At 35.4% G+C, this 16,748-nt stretch overlaps 1 protein-coding gene across 2 annotated transcripts in view; it reads left to right on the top strand.

Annotated features, from left to right (window-relative positions):
- The window catches only part of FREM2 (FRAS1 related extracellular matrix 2), a 294,853-nt gene extending 279,512 nt beyond the window's left edge, over positions 1 to 15,341 (top strand). For both annotated transcript variants that reach the window (XM_016208906.2, XM_016208905.2), the window contains 2 exons: positions 11,735 to 11,881; positions 13,110 to 15,341. In XM_016208906.2, coding sequence (XP_016064392.2) covers positions 11,735 to 11,881; positions 13,110 to 13,613 — 651 coding nt within the window. In that variant the 3' untranslated portion in view covers positions 13,614 to 15,341. The remainder of the gene's footprint in view (positions 1 to 11,734; positions 11,882 to 13,109) is intronic.
- Positions 15,342 to 16,748: the final 1,407 nt, after the last annotated feature.

Below are 16,748 nucleotides of genomic sequence, written 5' to 3'. Positions count from 1 at the left end.
TGACAAATGCAAATGGTGGACTAGGCAGGCACCAGAGCCCTGCTAATGGGAATCTCACTCTGTAGGGTAAGCCCCTGAACAACAGTTCATCCACTGTAGTCATGGCCAGTCCTTACAGACAGTCAGCCTGAGGGTGTATCTTACCCACCAATGTGCCAATAGCGATCAAAACTCAGTTACAACAGGAAAGCATATACAACTCACAAAAGAGAGAGCCTGGAGAACCCAGCTCAGGTGACCAGGCTGACTGTGGCACAGGACACCTACTGCATTAAGACACTCACTCTGCCAAGAATGGGAGACATAGCATATATACTAATACATAGAAACAAACATAGGGAAAGCATCTAAAAGGAGACAAAGAAACATTTCCTGAATGAAAGAACAGCAAAATTCCAGAAAAAGAACTAAACAAAATGGAGCAATCTACCAGATACAAAATTCAAAATACTAATTATAAAGATGTTCAATGAATTTAGAGAAAAATAATGAACTCAGTGAAAACTTATACAAGACCAAAATTATAAAAAATAACCAGCCACAAATAATATAATAACTGAAATGAAGAATACAGTAGATAGAATCAACAGCAGACTAGATGAAGGAGAAGATCAAATTAGCAATCTGGGGGGGAAATAGCAGAAAACACTCAATTGGAACAGCAAAAAAAATTTAAAAATGAGGATAGCTTAAAGGGTCTCTGGGACAACATAAAGTGTACCAACATTTTCGTCAGAGGGGTACCAAAAGGAGAAGAGAATGAGCAAGAGATTGAAAACCTACTTGAAGAAATAATGATGGAAATCTCTAACTTAGCCAAGGAAATAAACATACAAGTTCACAAAGAGTAGAGAGTCCCAAACAAGATAACCCACAAAGGGCACACCAAGATACATCATAATTCAAATGCAATGTTTAAAGACAAAGAGACCTGAAAAGCAACAAGAGAAAAGTAGCTAGTTAAGTACAAGAATGCTCCCATAAGAATGTGAGCTGATTTTTCAACAGAAACCTTGCAGGCCAGAAGGAAGAGGCACGAAATATTCAGAGTGATGAAAAGCAAAGTCCTATTACCAAGATTACTCTACCCAGCAAGGCTATCATTAAAAATTGAAAGAGAGATAAAGAGCTTCCCAGACAAGAAAAAGCTAAAACAGTATTTCACCACCAAACATTACAAGAAATGTTAAAGGAACTTCTTTAAGAAGAAAAAAAATCAAAAATATGAATAAGAAAATAGAGCAAAGATAAAATATTCTCACTGACAAAGGCAAATCATAGTAAAAGCAGTGGATTGACCAACCATAAAGCTAGTACAAAGGTTAAAAGGCAAAAGTAGGAAGATTATCTGTAATTACACAACAGTAAATTAAGGTATGCACAAACATACGGCGGGGGGCGGAGAAAATAGTAATAAATAAGGACAAAAACAAATGTAGAGGGTGTGAGTAAAAATGATAATGACTTTAGAATGTTTGAACTTAAGTAACCATCAACATAAAATAGAATGCTATAAAGAAAACTTTGTATATATAAATCACATGGTAACCATAAACCAAAAATTTACAAGTGATATACAAGAAATAGAGAGAAAGGAATCCAAGCATAATGCTACAAAAAGTAGTCTTCAACATACAAGAGAAGTGAACAAGAAAATCAGAAAAGAACAGAGAACTACAAAATCAATCAGAAAGCAATAAAATGGCAATGAACATACCTATCAATAATTACTTTAAATGAAAATGAAATAAAAAGACATAAGGCAGCCAAACCCATAAGAAAACAAGACACATACAGTTTTGGTCAAGATGGCAGAATAGGTAAATGCTATGCTCTTCTTTTCCAATGACCACATCAAAATTACAACTAAATTAAAGACCAACCATCACTGACAACCTTCTGAAGACTCACTGAACAGAAGTACTACAACTAAGGATGTACAGAAGGCATCACATCGAGACTGGTAAGAGACACAAAATGGGCTGGTTCCACACCCATGTGTGGCAGTTAAGAATTTAGAGGTTATCTTGATGTGGAGACCCCCTCTGAGGAGCAGAGTGTCCAGCTCCACACTGGGGACCCCAGCCCAGAATTCTAATACCAGGAAGAGAAGTCCCCATAACTTCTGGATGTGAAAACCAACAGGGATTGTATCTGAGTGAGATGGAGAGCTGTTGGAGTCTCTGGCATACCTCTTAAAGGGTTTGTGTATGGACTTGCCTACTGACCCACTCATTCTGAGCTCCAGTGTTGGGGAAGGAGCTTAAAAATTGCCAAGGACATATTGAGAACTGAATTGCCTGGCTTCCAGGTCGAGGGCTGGAAGGGAAGCTGGAAGGCATCATTGTTCCTTTGTTGAGCCCTTTCTCCACAAAGCTGGCAACCAGGTGTCATTGTTCCCTTGTTGAGCCCTCCCTCCAGCCAACCTCAGGCTCAGGAGGCACCAAGCCTGAGTCTCCATCAACCTGACTAATACCATTCACTTGTCCCAGTGATTTTCTGAGACCCATCCCACCCAGCTTGTCGACCAATCTATGCCTATTCTAGCAGCTTTTCTATACAAACAGTCTTTCTCAGCTCATGCTGCAGACTTTCCTAAAATCTCTCAAAGGTCCACAAACCCCCAAACTAGCAGTATCTGGCCTTGGCATGCACCTAGCCATTTGCTAAGTGGCCCCAAGTCCAGCATTAATTACCATAGGCCTTGGATCACAGCTTAGCCTCTCTCAGGAGCCTCTAAGTTGAACACAAGTAACAACCATCTGCATATCACTTTGTAACTCCTACTAGGTGGCCCCAGCCAAGCACAGGCAGTAGCTGACATTGGCCTGTATACCAGAGCATGTTATACAGGCCCCAGAACCAACATACCCAGTGGCCAGCTTCAGACTACACCACAGCACCACCCAACTACCTCTACAAGACACTAACAAAGGGTGGATTTGGCAGGCATCAGAGCCCCACTAAAGCAAACCCTGTTTCATGGGTCAGCACAACAGTTTGTCCACATAGGTTACAGCCATTCCTTACAACCAATCAGCCTGACGGTCAGTCTCACCCACTGATGAGCCAACAGCAATCAAAGCTCAAATGCAACAGGAGGGCACAAACAAGCCACATAAGGGATACCTGTGGAGCACCTGCCACAGGTAATCATGAAGACTGCGGAGCCCCACAGGACACCTACTACATAAAACCACTCTACCAGGACCAAAGAACATAGCAGACCTACCTAATTTATAGAAACAAACACAAGGAGGCAGCCAAAATAAGGACACAAAGAAACATGTCCCCAGTGATAAACAGGACAAAACTCCAGAAAATAAAAACACCAAACAAAATGGTGACAGGCAATATACCAGCTGCAGAGTTCAAAACATAGCTTATAGGCATGCTGAATGAACTTAGGGGAAGAGTAAATTAACTCAGTGAGAACTTACACAAAGAAAAAAAAAACCATAGAAAAATAACAGTCAGAAATAACTACAATAACTGAAATGAAGACTACATGACAGGAAATCAACAGATTAGATGAAGCAGAGGATGGAATCAGCAATTTGGAAGACAAGGTAGTGGAAAACAACCAATTTTTTTTAAAAAAAAGAAGAATCAAACAAATAAGGATAGTTTAAGAGTCCTCTGGGACAAAATCTAGCTAGCATAGCAACTTTCACATCATAGGGGTACCAGAAGGAGGAGAGAGAGCAAAGAATTGAAAACCTATTTGAAGAAATAATGATGGGAAACTTCCTAAACATGGTCAAGAATATAGACATATAAGTCCAAGAACCAAAGAGAGTCCCAAACAAGGTGAATCTAAAGAAGCCCACACCAAGACACATCATAATTAAAACAGCCAAGGTTAAAGACTAAGAGAAAATCTTAAAAGCAGCAAGAGAAAAGCAGTTAGTTACCTACAGGGAGATCTTATAAGACTCAACTGATTTTTCAACAGAAACTGCATGCCACAGGGGATTGGCACAAAATAGTAAAAGTGATGAAAAGTGAACCTACAACCAAGATTACACTACCCAGCAAGGATATCAATTAGATTTCAAGGAAAGATAAAGAGCTTTTCAGACACAAAAAAGATAAAAGACTTCCAGTATTACCAAGAATGTTAAATGGACTTCTAGAAGAAGAAGAAGAAAAAGAAGGAGGAGGAGGAGGAGGAGGAGAAAGGAGAGCAGGAGAAAAAGAAGAGAACAAAAGAAGAAAATAGACATCAAAAATATGAATAATAAAATATCAATAACTACATATCTATCAACAATTACTTTAAATGTAAATGGGTCAAATGCACCAATCTATAGATATAGGGTGGGTGAGTGGATAAGAAAACATTTTCTAAAGACATTAACAAGCAAATGCAAATACAATTTGAGCCAGCAATTTTCTTCTAGGACTTTGTTTTATATTTCAATGGGATATGTAGAATTTTTGTTGCAATATTGTGTTAGAAAAATATTGAAAATTATCCTAATACTGATCATCAGGAGAATAGTAAAGAAATGATAGATGATAGAAAACACACCGCAGCTACACAAACATGAAGAAATCAGTTATTGATATAGTACATTTTCTAATATTTATTGTTAAGTGAAAGCAGCAAAGTTAAGCATGTTTAATGTTACCATTTGTGTAAAGAAAAAAGAGGAATATTTTGCTTACATAGGTATAAAATGCAAGTGGAAAGAATGGGAGATAATTTAAAATATCAGTTTCATCTGGAGAAGAAAAATGTTGGTAAGGAGACACAAATTTTCAGTTTTTCTTCTTATATCCCTTACTGTTTGAACATGTGGGTTTTGACCCATTCAAAACATATTTTGTTTCATAAGTAGTAGAATAAGTGAAAATTAACTGAGAAATCAAATGAACAATGATCTAAAGAAGAATGAATCAATCAATCAATCAATCAATCAATCAATAAATGCATCAATAGACAGGGTGGCTGAGTGGATCAGAAAACCACATCCAAATACATGCTGCCTTCAAGAGACCCACTTCAGATCAAAGATATACACAGACTGAAAGTAAAGGAATGAAAAAAGAATATTTCATGCAAATGGACACACGCACAAAAATATGCTGGGGTGGTAGTACTTAGACAAAATAGACTTTAAAACAAAGGCTGTAACAAGAGGTAAAGAAGGACCTAGCAATTTCACTTCTTAGTATTTATCCAAAGAAACCCAAAACACCAATTTGAAAAGACATATGCATGCCTATAGTTATTGCAGCATTGTTTACAATAGCCAAGATATGCAAGCAACCTAAGTGTCCTTTGATAGACAAATTAATAAAGAAGAAGCGATACTTATATACAAGGGAATGTTACTTAGCCATAAAAAAAACCTGAAATCCTACCATTTGTAACAACATGAATGGACCTAGAAGGTATAATGCTAATTATCTAAATAAACTGAACAAAATAAACTGATGAACAAAATAGATCCAGAGACATGGAAGCATGGAACAGACTGACGAATCTCAGAGGGCAGGGGGGGAGGCAAGGGGTGGGAAGAGATTAACTAAAGAACTTATATGCATATATGCACAACCCCTGGACACAAACAATAGTGTAGTGAAGGCCTGGGGTAGGGGCAAGGGTGGGGTAGAGGGGGTTGGGGGGGGGAGGAGATATCTGTAATACTTTCAACAATAGATATTTTTTAAATAAAAATGTTTGCAGAGAGATACAAATACCATATGATTTCACTTATATATGGAATCTAAAGAACAAACTATATGAACAAACAAAACAGAAACAAACTCATTGATACAGAAAAAATTTTGATGGTTTACAGATGGGAGGGGTGTTTGGGGGATGGGTAAAAAAGGGGGAAAGGATTAAGGTGCATACATTGCCAGTTATAAAAACAAGCATGGAGATGTAAAGTACAATATAGGGAATAAAGTACAATATAGTAAATAATATTGTAATATCTATGTCATGCATGTCAGATGGGCACTAGACTTATTGGGGTGATCACTTCATAAGTTATATACAGGATAGAGCAAAAGTAGGTTGTAAAACACAGAGTTTATTCTAGCTATTATTATTCATTGTATTCTTTTCCATATGAACAACTGTAAACCTGCTTTTGCTCCACACCATAAATGTCTAATCACTATGTTGTATGCCTGAAACAAATATATTTTATGTCAACTGTAATTGAAAAGAAAAAAATATATTTTTCATTATTTTCTTAAAATTTATCTTTATTGTTGAAAGTATTACAGATGTCCCTGCTTTTCCCCCATTGGTCCCTTTATTTTTAAATAAAAGACCCATACATACATGTGCAACCAACAAGAGACATACTACAAATCAAAAGACACACACAGACTGAAAGTAAAGGGATGGAAAAAGATATTTCATGCTAATGAAAATAAAAAGAAATCATGTGGTAGAAATACTTACATCACACAAAATAGGCCTTACAACAAGAGCTTTGACAAGAGACAAAGATGGGCAATTTGTAATGATAAAGCGATCAAACCAGAAAGAGGATATATTTTTGTAAACATCTACTCACCCAGTGTAGGAGCACTAAATATATAAAGCAAATATTGATGGACATAAAGGGAGCAATCAGCAGTAATTCAGTAATAGTAGGGGACTTTAATGGCCCTTTTACATCAATGAATAGATCACCCAGACAGAAAATCAGCAAAGAAATACATGTCTTAAAAAACACATTAGAGCAGATGACCTTAATAGATATTTTTAGAACTTTGCTATCCAACGAAGCAGAATATGTATTCTTTTCTAGAGTACAAGGAACATTTTTCAGGACAGACCACATGTTAGGCCACAAAACAAGTCTTAATAAACTTAAGAAGATGAAAATCATATCAAGCATCTTTTTCAATCACAATGCTGTGAAACTAGAAATCAGATACAAGAAAAAATCAGAATATTGCACAAACAGGTGATCAAATAATTAACTACTAAACAATGAATGGGTTAGCAATGAAGTCAAGGAAAAAGTCCAAAGAGGCCTTGAGACAAATGAAAATGAAAACACAATGAACCAAAACCTATCTGATAGAGCCAAAGCAGTTCTAAATAGGAAATTCATAGCAATATTGTCCCACCTCAAGAAGCAAACAAAATCTCAAATAAAATATCTAACCTTACACCTAAAGGAATTAGAAAAAGAACAAAATGGGTAGAATGAAGGAATAAATATCAGAGTGAAAATAAATGAAATAGCATCCAAAAAATAATACAAAAGATCAATGAAACTAAGAGCTGTTTTTTGAAAACATAGCAAAATTGATATAACTTTAGCCAGACACGTAAAGAAAAAAAGAGAAAGAAAGCAAATAAGTAAAACTAGAAATAAAAGAGAAATGACTACTTTCACCACAGAAATAGAAAAGATTATAAGAAAATATGTCAAATAACTATATGCCATCAAATTGGACAATCTGGAAGAAATGGATAAATTTTTAAAAACATACAATCTTCAAAAACCAAATCAGGAAGAAACAGAAAATATGAACAGACTGATAACTACTAACAAAATAATAATTTTAAAAAACCCAACAAACAAATGTACTGGATCAGAGTTTCACAGATCCATTTTACCAAACATTCAAAAAAGAATTAACACATATTTTTCTTAAATTATTCCAAAAATATTGAAGATGAGGGAAGGACCTCAAGCCCATTTTATGAGGCCAGCTTTACTCTGATTCCAAAACCAAATAAAGACATTAGAAATTATGAAAAATGTAAACCACTATCTCTGATGAACATAGACCTAAAAATTCTCAACAAAATATTAGCAAACTGAATTCAGTAATTCATTAAAAAGATTATACAACTTGATCAAATGGAATTTATTTCTGGGATGCAGTGTTGGTTCAGTATCCACAAATCAATTAAAGTGATATACCACATAAACAAAATGAAGAATAAAAATTATGTGATCATGTCAATAGAGGCAGAAAAGCATTTGACAAAATCCAACATCCATTTATGATAAAAATTCTCAGCAAATTGGAAATACAGAGTGCACACCTCAACAAAATAAAGGCCATACATGACAAATCCACAGCTAACATCACATTCAGTGGTGAAAAACTAAAAGCATTTTCTTTAAGATCAGAAACAAGACACAGATGTTTTCTCTCACCACTTTTACACAACTTAGTACTAGAAGCCTTAGTCATAGCAATCAGACAAGAAAAATAAATAAAAAGCATCCAAATTGGAAAGGCAGATGTAAAACTGTCATTATTTGCAGATGACATGATACTGTAGAGAGAGAATCCTAAAGAATACACACACGCACACACACACTCACACACACACTCACACACACATACACATAAAATGTGTTAGAACTAATTAATTTAAAGAAGTGGCAGGATACAAAATTCATATTCAGAAATTAGTTGCATTTTTATATACCAAAAATGAACTATCAGAAAGAGAAATTAAAAAATAATCTTGCCCTGCTGGCGTAGCATCGAGCTATGATCCAGGAGATCTCCGTTCGATTCCCGGTAAGGGTGCGTTTCCAGGTTGCAGGCTCGATCCCCAGTAGGGGCCGTGCAGGAGGCAGCCTATCAATGACTCACTCATCATTGATGTTTCTGCCTCTCTCTCTCCCTCTCCCTTCCTCTCTTTGAAATCAATAAAGATATATTTTTAAAAAATAATAATAATCTTATTTCCAGTCGCTTCAGGGGAAAAAAAAGCAGAAATAAATTTAACCAAGGAGGTAAAAGACTTGTACTTGGAAAACTATGAGACAATGAAGAAAGAAACTGAAGAACACACATATGAATGGAAATATATACCATGCAAATTGATATTGTTAACTTGTCCATATTACCCAAAGCAACATACAGATTCAATTCAATTCTTGTCAGAATACCAATGGGATTTTTCAAAGAAGTAAAACAAATAATCCTAAAATTTTGTGTTGAACCACAAAAGACCGCAAATGGTCAAAGAAATTTGAGAAAGAACTAAGTTGGAGGTATCATGCTACCTGATATCAAACTATAATACAGTAAAAAAACATCATGCTACTGGCATAAAAACAGAAACATAGATCATTGTAACAGGATAGAGAGCCCAGATATAAATCCATGCCTATATGGTCAATTCATGACAAAGGAGGCAAGAATATACAATGAGTTAAAGATAGTCTATTCGATAAAGGGTGCTAGTAAAATTGGACAGATACATGGAAAAACATGAAAGTTGACCACTTTCTTATACATACACAAAAATAAACTCAAAATGGATTAAAGATTTAAATGTAAGACTCAAACCAGAAAACTCCAAGAAGAAAATATAGGCAGTAAACTCTAACTTCACTCTTAGTAGTATTTTTTTATATGTCTCCTCATGTAGGGCAAACAAAAGAAAAATAAACAAATGGAACTACATCAAACTAAAAAGATTTTGCATAACAGAGGAAACCATCAACAAAATGAAAAGACAACCTACTGAACAGTATAATATATCCACAAACAACATATCCATTAAAGGGTTGATATTCAAAATATATAAGAAACAATAAAAACAACAACAAAAAAAACTCTGGTTGAAAAATTAGCAGATGACGTGAAAAGATATTTCTCCAAAGAAGACATGCATACGGCCAACAGGCACATGAAAATATGTTCAACATCAATAATCATCAGGGAAATGCAAATCAAAACCACAATGGGATATCACCTCATACCAGTTCAAATAACTATTATTAAAAATTCAATAAAACATGTATTGTCAAGGATGCAAACAAAAGGGAATCTTTGTGCACTGTTGATAAGACAGCAAATTGGTGCAGCCTCTATGGAAAACAATATCGAGGTGCCTCAAAAATTAAAAATAAAACTACCATATGACCCAGCAATTCGACTTCTGGGTATTTGTCTGAAGAAATCTAAAACTAATTAAAAATATATATGCACCCCTATATTTACTTCAGCATTATTTACAATAGCCAAGATATAAAAGGAATCTCTGTGTTCATCAATATGCAAATGGATAAAGTTGTAGTGCATATATACAATGAAATATGGAGACTGATGCAGCCACTACGGAAAAAAGTATGGCGTTTCCTCAAAAAATTAAAAATGGAACTGCCATTTGACCAGTGATCCCACTTCTAGGAATATACCCTAAGAAGCCTGAAACACCAATCAGAAAGAATATATGCACCCCTATGTTCAGAGCAGTGTTATCCACAAGAGCTAAGATCTGGAAACAGCCCAAGTGCCCATCAGTAGATAAGTGTATAAAAAAGATCTATTTTGAACAAAAATTTAAAAAAATAAAACAAGATAAAAAATTTAAAAAAGATGTGGTACATTTACACAATGGAATACTATGCAACTGTAACAAAAGAAGGATTTTGTATTCTTTGAGACAGCATGGAGTGATGTGGAGAGTATTATGCTAAGCAAAATAAGCCAGTCAGAGAAAGACAAGTTATGCACAACCCATGGACAGACAGTGAGGTGAAGGCCTGGAGAGGGGGCAGTAGTGGGTAGAAGGGGTCAATGGGGGGAAAAGGAGGACATCTTTAATACTTTCAACAAAAAATTAATTTTAATAAACAAACAAATAAATAAATAATGAAATTTTATCATTGCAACAACATGGATGGACCCAGAGGGTATTATGCTAAGTGAAATAAATCAGTCAGAGAAAGACAAAAACTGTATGGTTTTACTTAAATGTGGAATCTAAAAAAAACAAATACAAATGAACAAAATAATCAAAACAAAAACAGATTTATAGAAACAGAGACCAAAGGGATTGTTACTAAAAAAGAGAGTGTAGGAAGATGTGAAGGAGAATATAGTCAATAATATTGTGATAGGTTTACACAGTGACAGATCATTTCTAGAATTAGTGGGGTGATAACATTGTAAGGTATAGAAATGTTGAATCACTATATTGTACACCTGAAACTAACATAATGGATATAACATTGTATACCAAGAATATTTAAATATTTTTTTTCAAAAATGTCCAGAGGATCTGAATAGACAGTTCTGCAAAGAAGACATACAAATGGCCAATAGATATATGAAAAGATGCTCAAAGTCAATAATTATCAGAGAAATTATCAATAATTATCAGAGAAATGCAAATTAAAACCACAATGAGATATTGCTTCACACCTGTCAGAATGGTTATCATCAATAAATCAACTAACAAGTGTTGGTAAGGATGTGGAGAAACAGAAAAACTTATAGTACAGAGTACAAACTGATGGTTGCCAGATGGAAGGGGATTGAGGGGCTGGGTGAAAAAGTGAGGGGATTAAGAAGTGCAAATTGGCAGTTACAAAATAGTCACAGGGATATAAAGTACAGCATGGGAACATAATATTGTAATAACTATGTATGGTGTCAGGTGGATACTAGACTTATGGGGGCAATCACTTTGTAACATAAATATCTAACAATTCTGCTGTACACCTGAAATTAATACAATATTGAATATCAACTGTCACTGAAAACTAATTTTTTTTAATCTGGGTATGTGCTTTGACTCAAACAATGAACTAGGTTCATATTCAAAGTTAAGCATTTTTGTCTTATGCTTTAATACAATAGCATCTTTTCAAATGAAACTATATTATGACGTTTTATGGTTATTTGTACTTGTACAAAACTAAGAGGAAAACATTCTGAGCTTGCGAAAGTTGGCATTTTCTACAGCAATCTTTATTTTCCTTATTGCTTAAAGGACAAAGCTCAGCCAGAGACACAAACCACCAGTTTTGGAAATATCCTGTTTAATGCTAAACTGGCAGTGGATGACCCTGAAGCTATTCTCTTAGTGAATCAGCCTGGATCAGATGGATTTAAAGTGGACTCAACACCACTCTTTCAGGTGGGCCAATATCAATATCAAGCTGTGTAACCACATGCAAGTTACTTAACATTTAAATGCCTCAGACATCTCATTTGTAATGAGATATAATAATGCAGTAATAGCAATATTGCATTTGGCTCATGTGAACATTGAATAAAACATGTAAACCACAACCAACTCTACTGCACAACCAACATGGTGTGCATGCCATAAACTCTATTATTATTTTTATTAATATGTCATTATTTTTTTAAGTAAATGTGTAATGAAGATCCTTATTCAGCCCAGAATAAGTTGAAGTTTAATGGGTGGAAACTTCGCTTTCCTTATGCAAAATTTCCTTCCTGTTGACTTTTTATGACCATTTTTATTAGAGCAATTTTGTGTGAGCTGCTGGACTCAAACAAACAATGTGCACAGCACATAAATTTCTGCTCTCAAAAACTTTATAAACCAAGATAGAAAAATATCACCTATAGATAGACAGTAAAAACAGACACAGGTGACCATAACCACACTGAGCAGACAAATAAGGCACTCAGAGATGTGTTCATATTGTGAATCCTTGGAGAAACAAGTGCTCTTTTTAGAATATTTATTGAAAATTGTTCAGACAGAATGGGTTAGAGAAATGTGTTATCTTTATTCAACCTAAAGAGAGAATCTTCAGGAAGCACATTTGTTACTCTGAAGTAGAAGTATATATTTTTGTTTCTGTTATTACTGTTAACTGTGGAAGCATCTGACGTCTTCTAAATCCAAAAGGCATAAAAGAACCATCAGAAAATCCCTTCTTTTCAAGGCCCTGGAAAAACGGAAAATTTTTTCTATGGTCTTATATGTAAATATGCAGCAAAACATACTAGAAAAGAGTCCTGAGGTCCAAAAAGTCTGAGTTCTAGTCCTGCCTTTGCCACTTACTAGTTGAGTGACATTGGGCAAGTTACTTAACTGTTATGTATTCTTAGTAAGTTAGACTGATATCTGAAGTTCTTTACAGCTCTGACATCCTGTGACCACAAGTCATAGATTACCAAATATTTACCAGCACATACTCCCTTAATTGTTGCACAAAATAATTTAGAGGGCTACAAAAAGCCTTGCACATACTACACATGCAACAATAGTAAGTGTGTTAACTTTGCAGACTAAATAAATTAGCATTTATTATCTCAGCCATTAATTTCTCTTGCAAATATATCAGGTTGGCATAGTTACAATTTTCTAACAGTGTTGTGTTTTTTAGGTCCCTCTGGGGCGAGAATGGTACATACACACAATTTACACGGTAAGATCAAAAGACAACACCAATAGAGGCATTGGCAAAAGAAGTGTGGAGTACCAGTATCATTCTGTAGTGAGTTCAGGGAAGCCCCAGACAACTACCAAGAACAGAAAGAAGAGGAATATCAGGAGCACACCCCCGCTGGTATGGGAAATTGGGGCTGAAAACAGCCGTGGAACAAACATTCAGCACATTTCCCTGGACCGAACCAACAAGAAGCAGGTCCCCAAAGGAAGAGTTCCTCCTGACAGCATCATCCCCTGGGACCTCAGCAGTCCCATCTCTGAGGTCAGCCTGGTCATGGTCATGGGAAGCTTCGCAGTGGGATTACTCACCCTTGGCCTCATTGCCATTGTAGTAATGATGTGCAAGAGCAAGAGGAGGAAGGATGCCCCAAAGGGCTCAGGCAGCAGCAAGTCCATGGTGGCCCCGCAGAGCTACCACAATGATAGCTCAGAGGTTTGATGACCATGGGTGAAATTCAACATTTTCCTCAAGTGCCTCATACTTAAAACAATAGAAACCCAAATGCTTCTATAAATGGCAGAGAATTGGGGACTTCTGTGATGAAGCTACTTAGAGGACCCAACTGTACTAATAAACTTTGACTTGAATTCTGTCTACTCTTTCATCCATCAGAGGAAAAATTCAGACCACAGACATCTTTCCTCTTGCCCAGAAAGCAACAACCATGTATTCACACGTACACAGAGCCACAAATGGACAGCAAGGAATGTACTTCTTGTTTTAGGCATTTTCTTTACACAGTGGAGATGAACTTATTCAAAGGTACTAATAGAGTCTCTGAGAAGATTCAAAGGCATCTATTGTATGAATCTTGGTGCAATTGTCACATTGTTTCTTGGTTGTATAACATTGTATTACTAAAAAGGTTTTAATTGGTAGTCTGAGAGAATAATAAATTTACTGTTTATTATGACAAGTTTTCTAATAGGTGAAGACAGCATAGAATTATGACCAGGGATAACTCAACCCACAAATCACCTTTTCTACTACTTGGGAGGGAATAGAAGGAATAAATAAAGGGAAAGTAAATCACTAATTTGGATTTGCATTGTTTCTCATCCTCATCAGACCCTCCTTGTCTAATTTGCTTATTTAATTTTGAATTAAACTGAAGAATACATTAATTCCAAAAGAGATATTGAAAAGAAACTGCTCTGTTTTGGTAGAAAATGAAAAACAGTAGAGTTCTTCCATGATAATATACCTTATTGGTGCTCAATATTTGTGGAAAATGAGAGGGTGGGTGACATTTTGATGGCAAAAAAAGTGCCATAGAGTTAGAGTCACATTTACGAAACAACATTCTCTAAGAATTGAGCCTAGATATTTTCAGTATTATACCCACAAGTGATAATGAGAAACATCGTTATCTGGAGGAAGAAAGTAGTGTTTATTAACATCACATGTTTAACCAAAGTGTTCCTTATACATACTTTATAGAACAAAAAACAAACACAAAAACATTTTAACAGATGATACATGAGGTTAAACCTCAGAGTAGCATAATCACACAACCACTTCCAGAACTTTAATTGGCCACAGTACATTATATTAGCTCTCTAATCAGCATCTGCTTGAAACCATGGAACTCTCTGCAACTGCCATTCCAGAGATGGTCTTGGTGTGTTCAGCATCATCAGTCATGTTCTTCTTATATCCAAAAGGAAAATATCATTCTTTGGCATCTCTAGTTGAATCACTGATGCATTGTGGTCCCTCTCAGTATCTAAAAATATAATTTGTAACACTGTTTACAATGTTAAAAAACCAAGGAACATGATTGAATGAGCTTGCTTGGCAGGATTCCCATTGTCTTTCTGAAAAATATGCTTTCACCAAATGGCAAAAATCTTGGTTTGAAAGGAAAAATGTCATCAGTTTAATCACCAATCTTTGAAAAGCTAGTAAATGTATTAAAAGCAAAAATAAGGTCAGGGGGGAAAGAGCCATACCTAAAGACTAATCTTTCAGTATTGCCTGGAATCCCCTTTCACTTGAAGCCATAACCTGGCCACAGTGGACATCCTGGTAGAATGCACATTTTTAGAAGGCCAGCCTTCATTTAGGTCATAGAGGAATATTTTGTCTGGTATCTGTGAACACCAAACATCTTTTGATTGAAAGAAAAAAAGTACCACTACAGTGGTACTAGGAGAGAGGTGAAAAGTATCTAATACTTGCCTCTCTTCTTTTGGGCAGCTCTGAACTTCACATTCAAAGTCTTTTTAAAAAATAGACTAGACCAGCAATTTTCAACCAGTGTACTGCAGCAGGCACACTGGTGTGCCACAGAATTTTTAAAACATTCAATACCTATTTAGTCAGGGGCACTGACCACTTTCCCTTAGATTATCAAGTAAAAAAATGACAACAGTAAACACAATAGCTGCCAATGTGAATAAATAAAAATTATACTTATCTTTTGTCAGATTGGCAAAAAAAAATATTTTTTGGTATGCTGCAGAATTTTAGTAATTAGGTTATATGTGCCATGAGATGAAAAAGGTTGAAAATTGCTGGAGTAGGCTATAGCCTCCTTCCACTGGGTAATTTACAAATATCATCTACCACTCAAAGGTTCCCCAAAGGACTTACATAAATAGAAAGTTCTATATAGCCCAGGAGCCCACTTACCAAATAAATGTTAATAATTTCTTAAAGATGATTAGCTACTTCTTTGGTTATCTCATAACTCGTATAGGAATGTCTGGGTTAAGCAGCTTCAAAGAGTGCTGAACTTTCTACTACTTAGCACTGGGTTTAATTTATGTGGACTGTTATTCTTAATTGAGACAAATACTCTCGAATGACCTAATGTTATTTTAGTAGTTAAGATGCTTCAGAGCCTGATTATCATACAATCCTGGGGAGCCTATATCACTGAATAATCAGTGAAGCATCACTATAGGAATTCTGTTTTAAACTTTTGGACCAGGTTACTTTTATACCAAATTTCACTCTACAATGAGTTGTTCTATTGAGACTAATGTGTATGAATTAGAGAGCTTATAAACTACAGAACCTGTGTATCCTTTCCAAACAAAGAGAATATCTTCCTCTCTGCACATCTCCTCCCTTTCTTTCCCCCTTTTCTCTTCTTCCTTCCTTTCCTCCCCTTGAAAAAAGAGAGTCTGTGGGAATAAGGTAGCTATAGCTGTCCTAAATATAAAGTACTTGGATTTCTGTATCATTTTCTTAATATCTATTTACTTAATATGTGATTTAATATACATTAATAGTAAGAACTTTTTAGTGGAAAAAAGTTATCAGACAAAATGCTTCACTACTCAATAAAACAGACCTTTATTTTCTTTTTTAACTTTATTTTTCAATTACAGTTTACATTAAATATTATTTTATATGAGTTTCAGGTATACAGCATAGTGGTTAGGCAATCATTTTCTTTACAAAGTGATCCCTCGAACACTTTCAGTGCACACCTGTCACCATACATAGTTATTAAAAAATTATTGACTATTTTCCCTATGCCGTATTTACATCCCCAGACCCTTATTTTTAATTATTGTGATACTATCAGAACATACACATAGAATAACTTCTCATGGAGAACAG

The sequence above is a fragment of the Miniopterus natalensis genome, chromosome 2 (genome assembly GCF_054644295.1).
Source record: "Miniopterus natalensis isolate mMinNat1 chromosome 2, mMinNat1.hap1, whole genome shotgun sequence".
In the NCBI taxonomy this organism is placed as follows: Eukaryota; Metazoa; Chordata; class Mammalia; order Chiroptera; family Miniopteridae; genus Miniopterus; species Miniopterus natalensis.
Note: the sequence above shows the minus strand (reverse complement) of the source record. Positions and strands in the feature narration are given on the sequence as shown.